The sequence below is a fragment of the Anneissia japonica genome, unplaced genomic scaffold, assembly GCF_011630105.1.
Source record: "Anneissia japonica isolate Jap-2015-1 unplaced genomic scaffold, ASM1163010v1 scaffold5330_len1712360_cov203, whole genome shotgun sequence".
Lineage (NCBI taxonomy): Eukaryota > Metazoa > Echinodermata > Crinoidea > Comatulida > Comatulidae > Anneissia > Anneissia japonica.
This window is the reverse complement of record NW_022711894.1, coordinates 1,685,742-1,706,027: the sequence shown is the minus strand read 5'-3', so window position 1 is coordinate 1,706,027 and position 20,286 is coordinate 1,685,742. Positions and strand designations below refer to the sequence as shown.

The 20,286-nt window shown below is 36.7% G+C and overlaps 2 protein-coding genes across 2 annotated transcripts in view; both read left to right on the top strand.

Annotated features, from left to right (window-relative positions):
• LOC117107636 overlaps positions 1–5,216 on the top strand; it is a 6,797-nt gene extending 1,581 nt beyond the window's left edge. Inside the window, exons 2-8 of the mRNA XM_033249344.1 lie at positions 732–787; positions 878–1,448; positions 2,228–2,396; positions 2,549–2,634; positions 2,803–3,020; positions 3,349–3,509; positions 4,226–5,216. Coding sequence (XP_033105235.1) covers positions 920–1,448; positions 2,228–2,396; positions 2,549–2,634; positions 2,803–3,020; positions 3,349–3,509; positions 4,226–5,216 — 2,154 coding nt within the window. The 5' untranslated portion in view covers positions 732–787; positions 878–919. The remainder of the gene's footprint in view (positions 1–731; positions 788–877; positions 1,449–2,227; positions 2,397–2,548; positions 2,635–2,802; positions 3,021–3,348; positions 3,510–4,225) is intronic.
• A 26-nt stretch (positions 5,217–5,242) lies between these two features.
• LOC117107610 (uncharacterized protein KIAA2026-like) lies at positions 5,243–14,022 on the top strand. The gene is made up of 5 exons (XM_033249312.1): positions 5,243–5,443; positions 5,901–6,014; positions 6,340–7,206; positions 9,551–9,715; positions 10,631–14,022. Exons 1-5 carry the CDS (start codon positions 5,282–5,284, stop codon positions 13,169–13,171), a joined length of 3,849 nt encoding a protein of 1,282 aa, XP_033105203.1. The 5' UTR covers positions 5,243–5,281; the 3' UTR covers positions 13,172–14,022.
• The last annotated feature ends 6,264 nt before the right edge of the window (positions 14,023–20,286 follow it).

Here is a 20,286-nt window from a genome sequence, read left to right as displayed (position 1 = left end):
GACATTAATTATGTCATCATCATTAATTATGTCATTCCTGATGATGACATAATTAATGTCGAAATATTGAATCCCAACACGATGGCGTGTATTTCAATACTTGGAGTATGTATTATACTTTCTTATCTGAGATTAATCAGTGGACCTTTCGGTCACCAGAAAGATCCCGCTGGAAATAAGTCTTCTTTTAGACTTTCGTGGGCTATCCTTGGTGTTTACACCGAATAAATCCAATCCAATCCAATACTGTAGGTAAGGTAGAGGTACTTTTAATTTTATTTATGCAAAATAATTTCCTAGTTTCAAATCAGGTATTCACAGCATAAATTTTTGAGCTGTGTGAAAAAAATAGTATTTTACAAAAAGCAATAATTTTTCTGTGGAAAATATTTCGATCTGAAAAGTAATTTTGGCTAGCCCAAGGAAGAAGTGGAAGTGGAAATAAGAAAGATTCATTTTGTTTCTTTTATTAGTTATTCTTTTAATATTAATAATACCCCTAGATTTTACTGGTTGACAAGTAATACAGTATATTAATTTAGTAAACACCTTCAGCACTGAACATTATGTTAAATCCCAATCATGACAATATAATTAATTTTATTTTTCTTATTATACCATGACTTTTATAGTAGTAGTAGTATAGTAGTAGTTTCAAATTTCGCTGACAATTCATATTTCATTATTGTAGAAAAATAAAAAAGGAACAACATTTTGACTCCTTCTTGCAGACATTCTCAAGTTCAAGTGACAAAGTGAGATACAAAATTGAAGTTATACTCAATAAAGCTAAAGGGTCAATGTTGATAGCTGATAGATTTCATATTTGTTGGCAAAAATGTTGCATATAACCATTCTATTCTTTTATGTTGTTTGTAGAACTTTGTGATGTAATTTTGTGAATTTCTTCACACATTAAATGATGGAAGAACGAGCAGAACTTGGCAGAAGTTTTCCATGTTCAAGTGGACACCATTATGAGGATGTCTCTGATAAGACAATTTTTATTAAGAGCATGTTAAGAACATTAACGAATGATGAACAGTATACAAGCAATAAAGCTTCTAGATCTTCTACCAATATCCATGATGTCAAAGATGATTTGAAGTCTGACCACTCCAGTAACAGCAATTCAATAGAAGACTATGTCATCACAGACCAGAAACTCTCAAATTCCCAGTCAGATAATGATGGAATGCACACAAAACCTGCTCCAATTGAACCATCTGAAAAGAAAACTCCAGTAAGCAGACCTTTAACCAAAGAGCCTCAGAGGGTTGTCAAAAAAATATTGATATCAAATCCTGATTTAAAGGCAGCTCATAGGATAGTGATGCAAATCATGTCCGACAGAGCGAACTATGCCTTTATGGATGAGGTTGATGTGGAAGCGCTAAATCTCTGGGATTATCATGATCGTATTAAAGAACCAATGTGGTTGAGTAAAAGTAAGTGTCAATAGTAGTATAATATTAATAAAACCATTGTTTTAATTGATTCCTGCAGTAACTTTACCTAGTCACAGTATAAGGTAACAGTCAGCTACAGTATCTCACAGTTTTGTAATAAAATGTTTCCCCAGAATTTAGTGCATTAATTGCCTGATTATAAAATACTGTACTTTGTATTTTAGAATTTCATGAAAATACTAATTACTGTAAATGTTTCGTTTTTGGGTCTGCATAAGGTGGACCCCAGAACCTCACTGCTGCTCTTGTTGTTGCTGTTTGTTACCAGAACTTTAAAAGTGTCCAGCGTCGCCAGTTTTTGAACGGACGTGCAGGAAATTTTATACACATAAACTATAGGCAATTTCCAACAAATGTTCATTGTCGCGTCTTGGTATTAAGTTTTTTTTTTCCAATTTTGAGACATGTTATTTTATTTTATTTTTTTCAATTTATTTTTTTTATGAACCTTTTCCAAAAACCCAATATACTGTAATAGCTTATGGCACTGTGTTCTGTACTGTAATCATGGAGGATATTTCGTCCATGATTTAAACATGTTTTAATAGTGTCAACAAAAAGCCTCGTCTGAATGGTGCATACACGAATCGTTAAACGCTGATTAGAGGTAACCTCAGTTCAACGCGCAGACCGGTGAACGGTCGCTCTTGTTAATTTAGTTTAAGTAATTATAAGTTTGTTTTTTTTAAATTTCAAAACATTTAAAAAAATTAATTCTTTTTAAACATTCTGCCATTTTATTTTGATTTCCTTTGCAGTTGAAGACAAATTTAATAATGAAGAATATTCAAACATCACTCAGGTGATCCGTGACATTCGACTTATGTTGGAGAACTGTTATCGTTATAACGGTCTTGATCATTATGTCTCTAAACAAGCCATGAAAATTGAGCAGGTTCTTGAGACAAAATTGTCGCTACTACCAAGGTACGCATTATACACAATGCAAGGGTCATACTGTAACTTTTTGTGAGCCCTCTATAGTTTTAATTACTACATTATGTTACCATTTGTTCAGTTGTCCATGCTTTTTTTAATATCATATTTAGTTTTGTGAAATCAATGAATGTTTTTTACAGACTCCTTCAAGTCCAGACAACCTTATATGTGACATCTGATGGAAAATATGGTGAACCTCCTGTCACAGCAACTACCTCACTTACTGGTATGTACAATGAGTATTAATTTTAATTTTCAGTATATGTACTAATATAGAGATACAGTTCGTTCAGTACTGTTTATGTTGACTTTATTGACTCAGAAGTATCAAATAGAAGATCAAAGAAGTTAATTACCTCGTAAAAGACATGGTACATTATGTTACTCACTACAGGGCGTCGACGGGCAGGTGGAAGATTACATTCAGGTGGAGCCACAACTCCACTTTCCAACTGTATACAGTCTGAAATCCTACTTGCTCAGGCAGAAGAGAAGAAGAGGCAGCAGCAGGAGAGACAAGAAGAATTACTGCAATACCGTAAAGAATTAGATGAGTGGGAGAGGGACTTGCTTCAGCAACCAAACCAGGACCATTTAAATGCAATGTGGGAAGTAAGTTAAGCAGTTTGAACTCATTTTTTATGATACAGAAATTATTCTTTTTATGATAAATATATTATTATATTTATATATAATGCAAATCACCCTGAAATTCCTGTGGAAATGAAAGGTCTTTGTGAGCAACTATTGTCAATGTGTGCTTTGATGATACTGTATGAAACTCTAGGTATACAACTACTACTCTAACACAACTACTTAAAAAAAATCAATTAAAAAAAATTGTTATCCTTATTATAACATTTACATTAAAGCCAGTTATATAGATAATAAAAGATTTATACAGTAAATGGATGATGATTTTAAATCTTTCTTCTGATAGATTCCTGCTATTGGTCAATTCCTATTGTTATTCCAAGAAACTCTTGCCTTAAATGAGATATCTTACTTCGAACTGGAGAGATGCTTCTTGATGCCTCGGGAAAGTAAATTACTTGCTCAGGTTTTTACCTGTTTGCTCAGTTCACCAACACAAAGAAAAAGGTAATATTGGTGTTTGCTGAAACATATATTTCCCTAATTAAGTAATACGTATGCCATTTAAATGACATTGTTAGTGATGACTGGAACTGCTGGTTGACTGACTGACTGGCCGACCTTGATTTCCAAATCTTGCTGTGCTTGGGAACTCGACAAAATATTTGTGGTCTCATTATATTGCCTTAGATTTTTAAACTGTACCAGTATAGGAAGCTCACTAATCTCGCATTTGAACTTAAATAAAGAAAACATTTTCATTAAGTGGATTATAAATTGATGTAATATAGGCCTACTGTTGAAGATGGTGTAGGAAGCTCACAGGACATCTGCCACACATCCCAAAGTGTTTTCGGTGTATAAAGTATGCAAAAGAGAGCATGAAACATCTAGAATTATCCAGTGCTTTAAAATAATCCATATATTTACTACTTACTTATATAAAATGAAAATATATTGCTCACAAGTGCTAATATGCTATAATTTTTAAGACCCACCTTGTTTAACACAGGAGAGATACGATTTATCCCATCATACTTTCCTTGTGTACTTCTGAGCATGTGCAGAACTTAACCTAAAGACACCAAACTCAATATCAGTTCTGCAGTGCGAGATCAGCAAGCTTCCTATCCTGGTATAGTTAAGAGTTCTTGATTGGAGAGACACTATTTTAGTGCACAATTTATATTCAACTTACATCTTTCTACCAATATTTATGATAGGGAAATAAGTAAGAACATGGGGATGGCAATGCCCTATAAAGTCTGGCAAAGAAAGCTAAAAGAAAAAGTGCAAAAGTGGTACCAGGTTGTCGAGAGCTGGCAGGACACACAGTGGGTAAGTCAATACATTGCACTCACAGAGAGCGTCGTTGGATTCGACAGTTGTACAACCGTTGTTCAATGCATAGCACTCACAGAGAGCGTCGTTGGATTCGACGGTTGTACAAACGTCGTTCAATGCATTACACTCACAGAGAGCGTCGTTGGATTCGACGGTTGTACAAACGTCGTTCAATGCATTACACTCACAGAGAGCGTCGTTGGATTCGACGGTTGTACAAACGTCGTTCAATGCATTACACTCACAGAGAGCGTCGTTGGATTCGACGGTTGTACAAACGTCGTTCAATGCATTACACTCACAGAGAGCGTCGTTGGATTCGACGGTTGTACAAACGTCGTTCAATGCATTACACTCACAGAGAGCGTCGTTGGATTCGACGGTTGTACAAACGTCGTTCAATGCATTACACTCACAGAGAGCGTCGTTGGATTCGACGGTTGTACAAACGTCGTTCAATGCATTACACTCACAGAGAGCGTCGTTGGATTCGACGGTTGTACAAACGTCGTTCAATGCATTACACTCACAGAGAGCGTCGTTGGATTCGACGGTTGTACAAACGTCGTTCAATGCATTACACTCACAGAGAGCGTCGTTGGATTCGACGGTTGTACAAACGTCGTTCAATGCATTACACTCACAGAGAGCGTCGTTGGATTCGACGGTTGTACAAACGTCGTTCAATGCATTACACTCACAGAGAGCGTCGTTGGATTCGACGGTTGTACAAACGTCGTTCAATGCATTACACTCACAGAGAGCGTCGTTGGATTCGACGGTTGTACAAACGTCGTTCAATGCATTACACTCACAGAGAGCGTCGTTGGATTCAACGGTTGTACAAGCAATATAGTTAAAATAATTTGAAGTGTTTTTTTTTTATATAGGAGATGCAGTTCCCTTTAAGACAATGTTTAGATCTACAACCAATTATGGATCAACGTGCAATCGTGCTTGGAGAGGATTCAGATGGCAATACTTATGTACATTTTCCACAATTCTGTGGCTACGATCTCAGGATATATAAACAAGCGCCTTTTCCAGAGCCAGAACTCAGGTATATTGAAGTTGACGAGCCAGACGAACCAGTCAAGGTAAGAAAACTACCAAATTCTGTTTTCTAACAATGGTTGATTATGATGATGTGAACATTTCATTTTAAGTAATAATATTAAATTGTATAGAGCTGGTATTCATTTGAGTTGTCTATCTATTTATTATGACAGCTTCATTCTACAAGATAATTGTTAGCCTTTACATTGCCATGTGACAGCTGTGATTGGAAAGGTCACATGTCAGCAGATTATAGGTGGCTATGAGATCATACAGTGTATCTGGTGTTAAAGCTGTGAAGCACACTATTTGCAATTTTGGCTGTCAGCTGTAAGGTTTGGGGTTTAAACATCTTGCTGTGCATTTTGCATGTGTCATTATTGTTTTCATTTATTATTAATATTATTTTTTTTTATTGTTATATTATTAAATATTTATTGTGCTTTAGTAAAACATGTTTATAAATAATCAGTAATATTTAGGAAATTATTATTTAAGATGGATAGTGAAAGTGAAGAATGCTTCACCTCAAATGGAAAACAGAACAAAGACAAGGATAAAGATGTTGAACTAACTCCAGAACCAAGAAAAAGGCCAAGTAATCTACGACAGGTATAGCTTTCTTATTTATTTATTTTTTTTAGCAAACCTGTATTTTTAAAATTCCATTCTCATCCTACAGTGAGTGACTTGCAACTTACAAAATGGAAGTGGTGATCTATAAACTCTCTTTATGAAGCTTGGGAAAAAAATTCTGCTGTGGAAGGATTTTAACCCAGGACAACAGGATTAGAAAGCTAGCATCATAAGCACCCAAGTTACATTTCTACTGGACTTGTTTTAACTTTGAAACTGTTGTCATATTAATTTTTAAATTATATTTTTGTATATTTTGGTTTAATGTTAATAATTTTTTTATTTAAAAAAAACTTTTCAGAAATTGACCCCAACAATAAACAGTTTAGTTCGTGGTGGGAGAAGAAGTACCAGAACCAGCAAGTCTTCCCAGGAATTAAGTACTGTCAGTGTTCAAAGTACAGTCTCCAATTGTAATCACTTAAATAACCTGTCCAATTCAAAATCCCAAAGTGATAATTTGAAACTCAGTTCAGAAGACGATCATATAAAAAATAAAGAGAACATTGAACAGGAAAATTGTGTTAAAATGGGATGTAAGTTAGAGGTGTCTGATCTCAGTTCAAGAGAAGAATCAACAGATATTCCTGCTGACCAGGTAGAATCGAAATCTAATATAAACAATGAGGACAAAAATCATAATAATTCAAACTCAGTACAACCATCAGGCTCTTTAACAGAAGATCTTAAATATGATGACAAACCTGCAATAAGAAAAATGATGGAAAATCAAAAACTTAATGGACAAATCGATATAAAAACAGAAAATCTTGTATCAAATACAAATCTGAAAGAACCTAAAACACCAGCGAATGAGTCCAGTAAATTTGATATGAAATTCAAAGACGAAGATAATGATAAGGATTCTGGTGTGATAGAAAAAGGACATGAAAAGGAGGGAAAAATTAATAAGGAATCAAGAATGGTGGACTGGATGAGGGAGGAGAAGGTCAAGAGCAGAGAAAATGAAAAAGATGAAAATTGCTTAGAAAACATAGAGTCAAATTCTAAAGAAGAACATGTGAAACCAAAGCTGATATTGCCTAATGTGGAACCAGATAGAGCAGCTTTTACGTTAGTTTGTGACAGTATTGATTCACTTAAGTCTTTAGTGGAAGAATTTGCAGAGCGTGAACCAGTTGAGGTCACCAAGGGTAGAAGAAAAAAGGTATGTAATATAGCAACAACTGTGTAGGCATTCCTGTCTTCAGTTTTGGACGATACAGGATAAGGGTTATTGGATGAAAGAGTTGTTTTGAAGTTTTATTGACTTTATAATGTGCAATATTGTATCATGTGAATTTCTTGCACACTTTTGCAACGTTATAAATTGCTTGTTTTAATCTCTGGGAATACTTGATAATGTGTTTTTGAAAATGTCTACTGTACAGTATATGTATTTGATTTGAATTTACTAATACCCCTTTTACACTGCCAAAGGCAAATCGACCCGGGTTACTTCCGGAGTAATCCAGGGTGCATTTCCCATTTACATCGAACGAAAAAGTCCGGGTTGATCCCGAGTTGCTCCCATTTTACACTGGCAACGAACTCGGGTTCAAATACCGCCCTCAGTTTTTGTTGCGATGGTGATCATCACTTCGCTCGAGTTCCTCATCGTCACGAAGCCACAGTTATTGTCAATTATTAAAGCAATGTACCTGCAGATTGTTTTTAAATTATGCGAATTAAATCAACAGTTTTGATATCAAGTCTATATCGGAGCGTAGAGGATTTAATTTGACAAGTGTCTAGGCCCGTTGTAGGCAAAGTTTAGGCCTACCTGACCACAGCTGCGGTAGGCACCAGGTAAGGCCTAATTCCGGAATCAAATTCGGTGCTGTTTACACTGGCGACTCCGGAATGCACCCGGGTTGTCCTACGCTGAATGCGTCCCGCACGTCCCTCCCAGAATGTTTGGCAACCCGAGTAGGACTTTTGACGTTTACACTAACCACAACTCGGGAGGTTTTAACCCGGGTATTGGAAAATCCCGGGTTACCTCCGGAATTTTGCTTGCAGTGTAAAAGATGTATAAGACAGTACACAATTTTAGTTGAATAAATATTTTTATACTGTACTTGTATAATCTAAAAAAAATATGGTTTTATTCCTGTCGGTATCCATTGAACTGAGATATTAGTAGTTTAGATACATTCAATCATAGTCTTTTATATTCAAATTTATTTACAGGGGTGACCCAAAGCAGTGGTATGCTGATGACCATGGGGCTCTCGTGTAAAAAAAACACAAAGCTATACAGAAATATAAAAAGATAGAGTACTATACAATTAATAATATATGAATCATCAATCGGTAATTTATGTACAATGAAAAGAAACAATGCATTTAATAACTCAATAAAAAATAAGATTAATAAAAATATCAAATCTATCAAAAATTTAGTTTATAGCATTAAATAGTTAAAAAAAAATATATGGATTGGATTGGGTTGGATTTCTCTGGTGTGATACACACCAAGGATAACCCACGAAAGTCCTAAGATTTCCAGTGGGATCCTTCTGGTGGTGAATTGGGCAGTACACTGGGAGACAATCCCCTTCTCTTCCGAAGAGTGAACTGCATTTTTTAACTTGTACATGGAGCTTATCCCCAGTTTGTATAGCGGATGAGAGAGTAATACTGTACTTCCCCCTGGGTGGGATGCTGGTTCACTGCCGGTTACTCGCAGCAATTTACTATTATCTATTGATATAGCTGGGTAGTCTGAAGTAGTGTAGATAAAGTGCTTTGCTCAAGGACAAAAGCGAAATGCACAGCAAAGGATTGAAACCCCGACCTCGAGGTAGGGAAACCAAACCATTTCCACTGCACCAAAATGCACATATAAAACATCATTACCTCAAATAATATGTATAATACATACTCCAAGTATTATATACAGTACACGCCAGTAGGTGTACTGTAGGCTACGTATAGCAAACGCTTCTTTAAACAATAGGATAAACCAGTTTTGGGGAAATGTCAATAATGTTAGTACTGCATTATAAAATATTAAACCTAATTTATTACTTGCATTACAGAAGCATTACAGTAAGCCTAAAACATGGAATGCCTCACAATTTTGTACATGATCAAATATAACACTATCATATCGTCCAGTTATTAATACTGCATCTATCTGTCTTACCAATATAATCAATAGGGAGTTTTTGATTTGTGTGACGACGTGACGCTAGATCGGAATTACTCATGCGTGACTGTCCTACCTGGCGTTCTACGTTCTCTGCATACATAGATTTGGCCAAATTGCGTTCCAGAATCTACTCGACGAGGTGACCTTAACGTTCTTGCATGTGCAGATGACTTCTAGCGACGTCATTACGTTCTACGTCCTACTGTCATCGTGCAATCGAAGGCTCCCTACTATTACAACCTGGACATTTAAAATGATGAACAACAGAACTTCTATTCTCCTTAGTGGTTTTGATATTTAGTAGATACTTTATAATATAACTGTCAAGTAATACAAGGAAATGATTATCTTGCAGATCATCAAACCTCCAGCACGCACAGAATCTGAAGTCGAACTTCATGAAACTCTCACCCGTTTACTGATGGAATTGGCCCCCCATGAATCAAAACTCTGTAATGCTGTTGTTAGAGTTAAAGAACGTCTCCGGAAGGAATTTAATAACTTCCAAGATAGCCAAGATGTAAGTTCATAAATAATAGTGAATTCTTATACTGTATAATATACTGCCATATTTCCTAGATTTTACCAGCACTTTGAATATTACTCTTGGGTATTTTACATTGGACATCAACTGCCATGCACCATACAGTATGTATCTCCTTCATTTTCAGGGAGTATTGCTACTCTAGACAAGAGTATTCCCATTAACATATTCATATCCTACCAGCTAACCATACTCCTTGGTGAAGAGAAACAAATACTGGGCTTTAATACTTCAGTCTTCAAGACCACCTTATGTGTAGTGATCTCAGCTGCTGTTGACTGCTTCTTTTGCTGAAGACCCCGGTCCAAACCCAGCCAATGTTGAGTTTCAATTTGAGTATGATCGCTCGAATCCTAGAATAGCCCTCATAATTGAGAGTTAGGCGGCTTATGGACAATGTCCGTTATATGCTGTAGTTATGTTGGGTGGCTCTGCACTGCGGCTGTCGCAGGTACCCATGGCCCAGCCCAAATTTCTGATTTTCGATTTCCAATTTGAATGAGGACTAATAAAAAAAAAATTTATTATTATTATTATTTAAAAATAACAAAAACAACTACCCAAGATATTTAATGATACCAATATTTACTTGCATATGTACTGACAAAGCAGTGGGCATGTGCGGCAAAAAAGTGGACTAACAAAATCTATTCAGCATAGCACTGCAAGAAAAATGGACACATTGTTTCTCCACAGAGAAAAATTGGTGGAATCAAATGATGTTTTGTGCTACTGTATATACAGTAAGTCACAAACAAAAAAAGTAAGGGTGTTTTCCCACATTTTTCCAAGAACAAGAAAGCTATATTTTGACCATGACTGACATTTTTCCTTTATTCAGTGATTTGCTTGTGTTCGGTACCTTTAAGTTTTTCTTCTAATTTTTTTTAGGAGAGCGATAGTTGGGAGTGTGAATCATCATCAGGATCATCTTCTACATCTGATTCAGACAGCAGCGAATCAGATGACAAAGAGGAAGAAAATAAAAATGAAGAGGAGCAAGAAGAGAAACCAGTTGATGAGGAAGAAGCAATGGAGACCATTGAACCATTTTTAGGTATTAGTACTAGAGCGCAAAAAATATCCAAAAAAAGGAAGTTAATTGAAGCTAAAAAAAAAGCCAAACTAGGTGGTAATGAGGATCATACTGAAGCAAAAAAGAAATGTTTGAGTCCAGTTAACATTACGACATATAATCCTGAAAATCCAATACTAGGTTCATTCCCTGTTGGAAATCTTGCAGCAAGTCAAAGATCACTGACATCTGTCACCTTAAATAATATTCATCAAACTTTGCAGCAACAAATTGCTGCTGCATGCGATCAACCACAAGGAAATCATTCCATGAATTCAACAATGAGCATTCCAGAGAAGACTCAATCAGAGAAAAATCTTGTTAAAACACAATTAGCAGCTCTGCCAGAATGTACAATAGTTGTTGATGATGCAGTTTGGAAGGAGATTCAGAATGATCCTCAGAGGCAAAAAGAGGTAGTGTTGAAATATTTACTTCAACAGACACATAAATTATCAGGTCAAAGGGACCAGAAACTAAAAACAACACTCTCATCTCAGGAAATAAATCATGATGCAATTGGAGGTACTAAAAAATTACCTATTCCAAAATCAGGTCTATTGAGTATTCCACCAGAAGCATTTGGGGTGCCATCTGTGTCAAAACAACCTACATTTGGACAGCCACCTGTGTTTTTGTTACAAACAACAATAGACAGTCAAAAAAAAGCAAGGCAAACTCAAGATTTACCAACTATGTCCAGAGAACCTGGCGAAGGTGCTCAGAAAGAAATCCTGATGTCAAAACTGTCAGCTGTTAAAAACATTCCAACATTGTGCAGCACATCAAGCAGCCCATCTGTCGGTACGAGTCTAAATATACTTCATAGTACTAGTGGTCAAGTCACACCAGCAGAGAGGATATGTACTCCATCAAAAGAGAAGTTGCAACTAACAGAAGCACAGATTAAAGAAAACAAGGTTAATGAAGCAAAGAAAAAAAAAGAAAATATGTTAGCACAGCAGTGGTTGCAACAGCTTATCTTACTGCAACAGGCTACTTCCAAAGCACCAACACTTAGTACATCACAGGTTGAAGTCTCTCAATCAAATGTTAAACACATTACTAAGGTTTCTACTGTGGCAAACATGACACAACCTTCAGGATTAAAGACCAATGTACGGCCCCTCCTTAGTTCAGAGTTAATCAGCCAAGCAGCCAAGCTACTCCAGAAAAAACCTAACAGTAATTCCGCTGGTTATGTGGAACTTGTGAAGAAGGTCCAACAGCTTCCAAATGAATCAAAAGGAGCTGTATTCATACCTAATGCAATATGCACATCGATTCCATCATCCGGGGTGAAAACAATAGGTGATGGTAATCTACTTAAGATACAAAATCATGCAACAAGCACTTCAAACATGAACAAAGCCAACCAGGAGGTTGTAGTCTCCTTGGATTATTTGCAGAAGCTTCAACAGCAGTCAAAATTGAAGCACAGTAATGCCACATTGATTAACCAACAAGTTAATGCCAACCCTCAAAACACTGCCCAAAGAAATTTGATTGTTTTAAAAACATCTGGAAGTCCTGGTAGTGGTGATGCTACACCCAGCACAGAGAATGCTGTTATGTTCACCAAAAGTCAGTCCAGCATTTCACCAAATGCTTTCAAGTTACCAACCACTGTTGCCAATACTAAAGTTGTTCATCAACAGATTGTTGCAACAAATCAAGGAAAGATCTGCCTTGTCAAAATGGCAGATGGAACTTTACGAGCATTGAATTTAGTCCAACAGAAAGCACCAGTTAAAAAAAACATTCTTTCTTCAAGTCTCTTGAGCAATCAAAGCACTCCTTTATCTTTAAAGACCCCGACACCTAAAGCTGCAATTTCTATGGTAAATAAGCCACAGTTGAATGGTTCTGCCTTGGGATCAACATTGATGACTCAAAAGCCACCTGCTGTGACTAATAATCCATCTAATCTGTCAAGTGTTAAAACTGCACCATCTTTGGTATTACCTTCTCCAAGTCCTGTTGTTGCTACTAATGCCACAACTCTTTCAGAAAATACAACAAGCCGACGTCTGCAGAATACAGCAGCAAATATAATTCTAAGTGGTGAGGAGTATAAGACATATATGCATTTGGGAGTTTTGCCATCTCGCTCTAATAACCAGAACCAAAGTCAGACTACAGAATGCACTGTTTCACATCAGTCTCTCGAAAAACACAATGAAATTCTGAACACTAGTGTAAATGTAGATTCAACTTCTACCCTTAAAGGCAATTATCAGGATATTTGTGGCAGCTCTACCTCTATTACCGGTTGTGCAAATATAGTGGTTAATGAATTACTTGTGAGAAATAAAGCAACAAATGATGGTTCACAGAACAAATTTAATCAAGAGTGACCATAGGATGTTGCCTTTTTTCTTCACAATATTATTCTTTACCACAAAGATGTGACTCAATGCAATTCATAAAAATATTTATTGTTTTCCATTCAAGTGTCTCTGAATTGTATAATATTCAAAAATATACTGAATACCAAAGTGTAAAAAAATTTGGTTTACTGTACTGCTGTTATTTACAGTCCATTTATTTTGGTTTTAATAATAATAGTTGTAGTATTATTATTTAATAAACATTACATTTTAAAGTCAGCGTCAATATTGAAAGCTACAAGAAGCAAATAACATGGACTTTGTAACTTATATTTACTATGTAGTCAACAAAGTCAATTATCAACTCTCATTCAGATTCTGCTACTGTTGTTGTTTACTGTACTTATTAATTATTCAGTGGCAGATCCAGGAGTTAGAAATAGAGGGGGGCTCAGAGAGGGATTTTGACAGATAGAGGCCCAGGCCAGCTCACCCTCAACATGGTTGGAGGGTGAGGTAAGAGATGCTTGATTATGACACCGTATAGATGGGCAAAAATGACACTCTCAAACTAATTCGACTTAAATTTTCTTTCTCCCCACATTTTTTTATAATCTTGAAAAAATAGGGGGGTGGGCGGGGTGTGGGTTGGTCCCTGTTGAATCGCCAATGTTGTTATTGAATGCTTTTCTGAAATAAACATTCTCACCTATCACCTTGGTCTGAAAGATGTGTGTGAGATATAGTTTTGTGTTTAGAATTAGAAAGCAAGAAAAGCAAGCACTCTGTTGAGTTTATTAAAAAATTTCAGTTTATAATATTTATGCTGAAAACTGGTTTTTAAAGAAAAGTTCTCAATATATTTTTTATATACAGTATACTAATTTTGTTGACATTTTTTACTGAATTTTATACTGTACCTTTATTTTACATTAACAACCTATCGGTTACTGTAGGCATAGACCTATATCCACTAGTTTTCTAATGTCTGTAACCGACTGAAAAAAGTAAAATTATTTGTCAAAAAAAAGAAATATTTTTGCTAATCGAATGGTAACTACGTTGTATGGTCTACTTGAGTTTTTATCGGTACATCTGATTGGCTTTTTTTTCTTCCCGACGAATTGTGATTTTTCTCCCCGACTGGGCAGCTCTCCCCGAGGGGAGCCCTCTCCCCCAGGGGCCCTCTCCCCCCCCCCCCCGCTGGCGGCACCCCCGACATACACTGCATGATCTACTTGGGTTTCTATCTGTACACAGAGTGAGAACTCATTACCAAGGCTGCACATACGTTGTATGATTTATATTGAAAAATTTATATTGATTTGAATTTAATTGAATGATCTATTTGACTTTTTATCAGTACATCTGATTGGGTTAGAGTGTGAACTCAACACCAAGGCTGCACATACGTTGTATGATTGTCCAGATATATTTTTGTTTATATATTTTCATAATTTTCTCCATAGTTCAGTTGTGGGAGAGAAATTATTTTTTAAATATTCAATAAAAACTGGAAATTTTCTATTGGTATAATATTGTGGTTGTTGGACTTGTAACTTACTGTCAATTTAACACCATGACTGTCAATTTAACACCATGCAGTGGCGGATCCCAAGAGTGGAAGAGAAGACACTCCCACCCTCCAAACCCCCGGCAGCAACCAAAAAAAAGAATCATTTAGATAAGAGATGAAAATCAGTGGCAGATTTAGATAAGGAGCTAGAGGGGGTGGGGGTGGTTGTGTTGGGGCGTAAGAACTTGAACTATAGGTTCTCAATTGGTGGATCTGGAGGGGGTGTCCATATTTTTCAAATTTTTTATGATTTATTGTGTCAAAACACTTTGCTATATAATATAAAAAATAAAGCATGTGGCTATTATTTCACCGTCATATTAATATATTTAATATTTATAAGGTCATATTCATTGAGATATGATAATTTGATTTTGGACATAGAATTCCACTGAGTATGGTCTATAATTGTTAGGGCGTTGTTTGTTGCCTTTATACCTTTTTAGTCAGTGAGACTTTCCAATCGTTTGGAACCATCCATTCATTAATGATTTGTTTATAATGGAACATAGAGATATCGCAATATAATAGCGTGATGCAAGTGTTTGTAGCCTAGTATCGAAATTATGAAAAGTGGCGTATGCATCCTCTTCAGAGGTTGAACAAAGTGTTAATAAATAATTGACAAAAATTTTAAGTATTAACATTTTCTCACCTCAGTCTCAACCATCCCTGTGTTGGATTGTAAGTTTCGTAGATTTTTTTCTAATAAAGTGCCATTTCCGGCATCTAAAAGTCTCAAATTCTTACGATTGTCTTACCTCAACAATGTGGGTGGGCCGAGATGTATGGTAGTTTCGTAACGTTTAAGTGCCATTTTCGGGCATCTATAGGCCTTTAAAAGTCTCAAATTCTTAAAAGTACTCATCTACCCCCTAGTACTAATGTGGGGCTCAGGTGGATATCATAGATTTTTTTACTATTCAAGTTCAAGTGCTGTTTTTGAGGAATCAATAAGCTTAAAATCCTTGAAATTTTCTCACCTCATCCCCAACCATTTTGAGGCCTAGGTGAATATGGTACCGTAGTTTTTGGAATTGTCAGTGTCAGCCATTCGGGCACCCATTTAATTAATTCGGGTTTTTTTTTTAAACTCAATTGTCAAAAAGTAAAAAGAATGATTAATTTTCATTTCGGGGCATTCAGAGGTAGAAAATACTGAAGATGTTCGTCACCTCACCGCCAACTATAGTGGCTGACGTGGTGTGCACTCTCACTTAATCAGCATCCCCTTCTTTAAATTCTGGATACGCCACTAATGAAATCAAGATAAACAGTCCCGTAAAATTTAGTGTGTGAATATAATTTGGTTTTTCCATCCTGTTTTGTCATCTTTAATTGAAAATGTCTGTTCCTATGTTACTAAAAAAAATCGCTAAATAAAGTGTTTCTAAGTGACCAATATATATTAAAAAGTGTGTGGCTGCTATGTTTATCGGATATGTGTATTACATTATCATGGTCATACATACGTCCATTTCATTTTATTTAGCTTAAGTAGGCTTATATAAAACTATACAAGAATTGTTGATTGTTTAATGGTTAATCACCAATTCAAAAAATATGAAAGTTGCCTTTTCTTTTGTTCATGAGAAGTAGAAATACTTATGGTCATCTAAAAATTACAATTTAAAAAAAAAAATTCTGAAGATTTATTGTCAAATAGTATAAACAAAAATAATCGGAGATACCACTGCTCCTCTAACCCATCGGTGGTACAATTCTTAGTTGACATGCAGTCAATTTGCGTCAAGGCCCCCCCCCCACAACTTAGTTACGCCACTGGTTCCCAGCACCAGTGACAACATTTTTACCTCCGTAAAAGAGATTGGCGCATCGGTTGTGGCTTGGACTCCTCTCAATTAACCTCGAGGATTCGAAACTCTGGAAGTCGCTTGTGCCCTTGGGCAAGGCACTTTATCTACGGTTGTGTCTCTCCACCCAGGAGTACAAGTGGGTACCTGGTAGGTTCAAACACGTCATCCTGCGCTACAGCTGCAACATTAAGGAATTCCTCCATGGAGCCTGAGTGTGTCAGGCCCGTACGCAGGTGGGGGAGGGGGTGCGTCGGATGCGCACGCACCCCCACAAATTACCAAAGGTCCACATTTTCGAGGGTAGAAAATTAAAAAATTACCACCACCGCTAATTTGTCAAAATTATTTGTAAAAAGAAAAGAAATTTATTCAAATTTAAGTCTGAGAGTGCCATCTCCGGCCATCTAGAGGTGCCATAATCATGAATTTTCCTACGTCAGCCCCAACCATGGTGGGGCTGTGTATGGTGTTATCAACTCTCAATCAATGTCGTAGCCAAGATTTTCAAACATTGCAGGACAATATCAGGGTGGACCCACTTTACACGTAATTTCAAATAATGTGGTCCAAGTTTCTGAAATTTTGACCCATTTTACCCAAATATAAAAAATCTGTACTCATTTTCTTAAAACTTTACCCATTTTAGGCTAAATAATAGAGATCTGTACCCATTTTTCATAAAGTGGACTCATTTTATGCATGAAATTGCATAATTTGGACCGTTTTTAAAATGTGGACCATTAAAACAATTGTGTGGGACTGTCCCAATACCCCCCCCCCTCCAATTTTGATCCAATCTCAAAAATTCGCATCCACCCAATAAAAATCCTGCGTACGGCCTGTGTGTGTTCCATATGTGCTTGATCCAGTAACCGGGGGTAATAATGTAAACGCACGGAGGTCTCTACGATATGCGCTATATAAGCCGACAATTATTATTATTATTATTATTATTATTATTATTATTATTATTATTATTATTATTATTATTATTATTATTATTATTATTATTATTATTATTGTTATCACCATCATTATTATTAGGCATATTTCTGGTGCTTAGAGACCTTGTGTAATTGCGCCTTATCAATTATTACTTTTTATTTTATTTTTTTTTTCTAGCGAACATTAAAAGTTCCATTTTTGAGTAGAGAAACCAAATATTGATGACGCATTTATACGCGCGTTTGTAAAGTTTCCTTGAAACCATGTTTAGTTGTAACCAACCCTCGAGCATGAAGACAATACAATAGAATCGCCCGAATTCGTGACTTCTGTATTGAGGCATACGATGGAGGTAGGTACTCTTATGGAGCAACGCTGTATTTATGCTAACCATGAAGATGAAAGTGTAACTGATTGTTTACAGTAAACCTTCAAACTAGCGTAATATAAGATACTTAATTAGGCCCCTTTTTTAAGGTAAAGTTCTCTGAAGGTTAATTAGAGAATTTACATTACACTGTAGTTAATATGTTTTAGGTTGTAAAAACTGTATTGAATAAAAAAATCTTTCGAATAATAAAATCTTTCTCTTGAAATTAGGAATTAGCCATTTGTGAAACAAATCGATACGCCATGTCAAGTGCTATATTGAACAGAGGCAGATTCAAGGGGGAGCCTATAGTTAGCAAAACCCTCCCTGCGTTCCCTCTATTTCGACTTACTGGACCCGCACATAGTAGTTGGAGTATCATTTCCTGGCTACTATAAGGCTAATGAAGGGTAATTTTTATCCATCGGGGAAAAAGTGAAGGTTTCGGCGGTGAATAGCCATATCAAGGCCACCCTTTTCATGATAAATAATTCATTGAGATCGTGGAAGCAATTTCGACTTTGACTTTGTTCGGAAATCAGTGGCGGATTCAAGGTGCGGGGGCTAAATTGTTCAATTTTTTTTTTTTTTTTTTTTTTGAAGGCTGTCTCTTATACACATCTAGATGTGTATAAGAGACAGCCCTACGACAGTGTTGTCTCAATTGACCCAACTTTCGCCCCCCCCCCTTCCGGCCCCCCCATTTGGACATTTCTGGATCCGCCCCTGGATCGTGGAAGCAATTTCGACTTTGACTTTGTTCGGAAATCAGTGGCGGATTCAAGGTGCGGGGGCTAAATTGTTCAATTTTTTTTAAATTTTTTTTTTTGAAAATGGAGATTATTATTTAAAAAGAGAAAATTATATTCAAATTTTAAATCTGAGAGTGGAATTTCCGGGCCATCTAGAGGTGCCATAGTCACATATTTTCTTACCTCATCATGGTGGGTGTGAGGTGGTTATAGATCCTCCATCTGCAAAAGTACCGAGTGGCGGATTCAAGGGGATCAGCCGGCCCGCTTCTTCCTACCCCCTAAATTGTTCTTTTTTTGATGGAGATAAGAAGAAAATTATATTCAAATTGTATGTCTGGAAGTGCAATTTCCGGCCATCTAGAGGCGCCATAATCACAAATTTTCTTGTAGTATAGATCCTCCTCCATCACGTGAAAGTACCCCCAGCATCCGCCACGGGGAATTACAACAATTTTCATATACATATATATATACAGTAGATTGATGCCTTTAAAATAACTAATAAGGCCCCATAAAAACTTTTTTTATTATCACCCCTGGCCTTCCCTCATCACTTTTAGGGAAATTCTGATTTTTTTTTCAATCAACATAGGACCTTCGAACGATCGTTATTCAATCTTTTTTTCACTTGAAAAGCTCAGAATTTCTTGCAAATATATTATGTTTACAGGTACAACAAAAAAATTTTTTTTAAAATCTAAATTTAATTCCATTCTTATAACTTCGTATATATTTTCCCCTAACCATTGATTTACTTGCGGACATTGTTAAAATGGGGTTGGGGTTAGCAAAAATAAAAGCCTCCCTCCCTCATCAGTTTTTATTCTTTGATAGGGTGATAAACTAAGAATTTTTTTATGGGGCCTAAAATTTACCAAACTTCGTCAATCCGTAGCTTCCAGGGAACTTTGGCCCCTGGACCCCACCGGGGGCCCTTGGCGCCCCTCCCCCACCTAGATGCTCGCTTCGTCGAATACTGAACCTTATGAAATTCCCCCATCCCCTTTCAAAAACGTTCGGCCGCCGTTGCCTATATGCCAACTCAGACATCGTCGTAGGGCGCAGCTCGACGCGATTTGTTTTCGCGACGGGTCTGTGTGAGTTAAACGCAGACGCGATGGTTTGCGTCGGGGTGGGGGGGGGGGCAGTCACGTCGTAGAGTCCCCGACCATGAATCGCGTCGGGCTGCGTTTGTTTGCCTTAATAGGATGTTTTCACCCTATATATGTTTTGAATGAGACAAGATAAATAACGAAAGAATAATCAGCAAGCAACAGAACGAATTAGGTGTCACAATTTCAATATTGTATTTATTTGGAATGATTAAAGTTCACACGACAGCCTGATTATAATTCAGACAATTCGAAACCTACATTCAGCATTTCATCTCCACTGATGCATAGTCCAATCTGTCTCTTATACACATCTAGATGTGTATAAGAGACAGGGCCTAAAACTGCTGGAGAACGGTGCACTTCATGGTCCCTTCTGCTTTCTTTTTGTCTCTTCGGTTGTTTCCATTTGTTTCGGTTAGGATATTCCTTAGATCTTTGGTCCAGTGGCGGCTCTAGGTTAAAATTTATGGGGGAGGGGGCTAAGATGTCCGACTGGGGGGACTGAGTATTTATGGGTGTAACTATAGCCGAAGGCCTGAGCCGGGGTTGGGTATGGGAGGGGGA

Excerpts from the sequence above, each read along its gene's own strand:
- LOC117107610 (XM_033249312.1), top strand. The coding sequence starts at position 5,282 with ATGGATCAACGTGCAATCGTGCTTGGAGAGGATTCAGATGGCAATACT. Across the intron at positions 5,444-5,900 it reads AGCCAGACGAACCAGTCAAG|ATGGATAGTGAAAGTGAAGA; the intron begins GTAAGAAAACTA and ends TTATTATTTAAG. Across the intron at positions 9,716-10,630 it reads ACTTCCAAGATAGCCAAGAT|GAGAGCGATAGTTGGGAGTG; the intron begins GTAAGTTCATAA and ends AATTTTTTTTAG.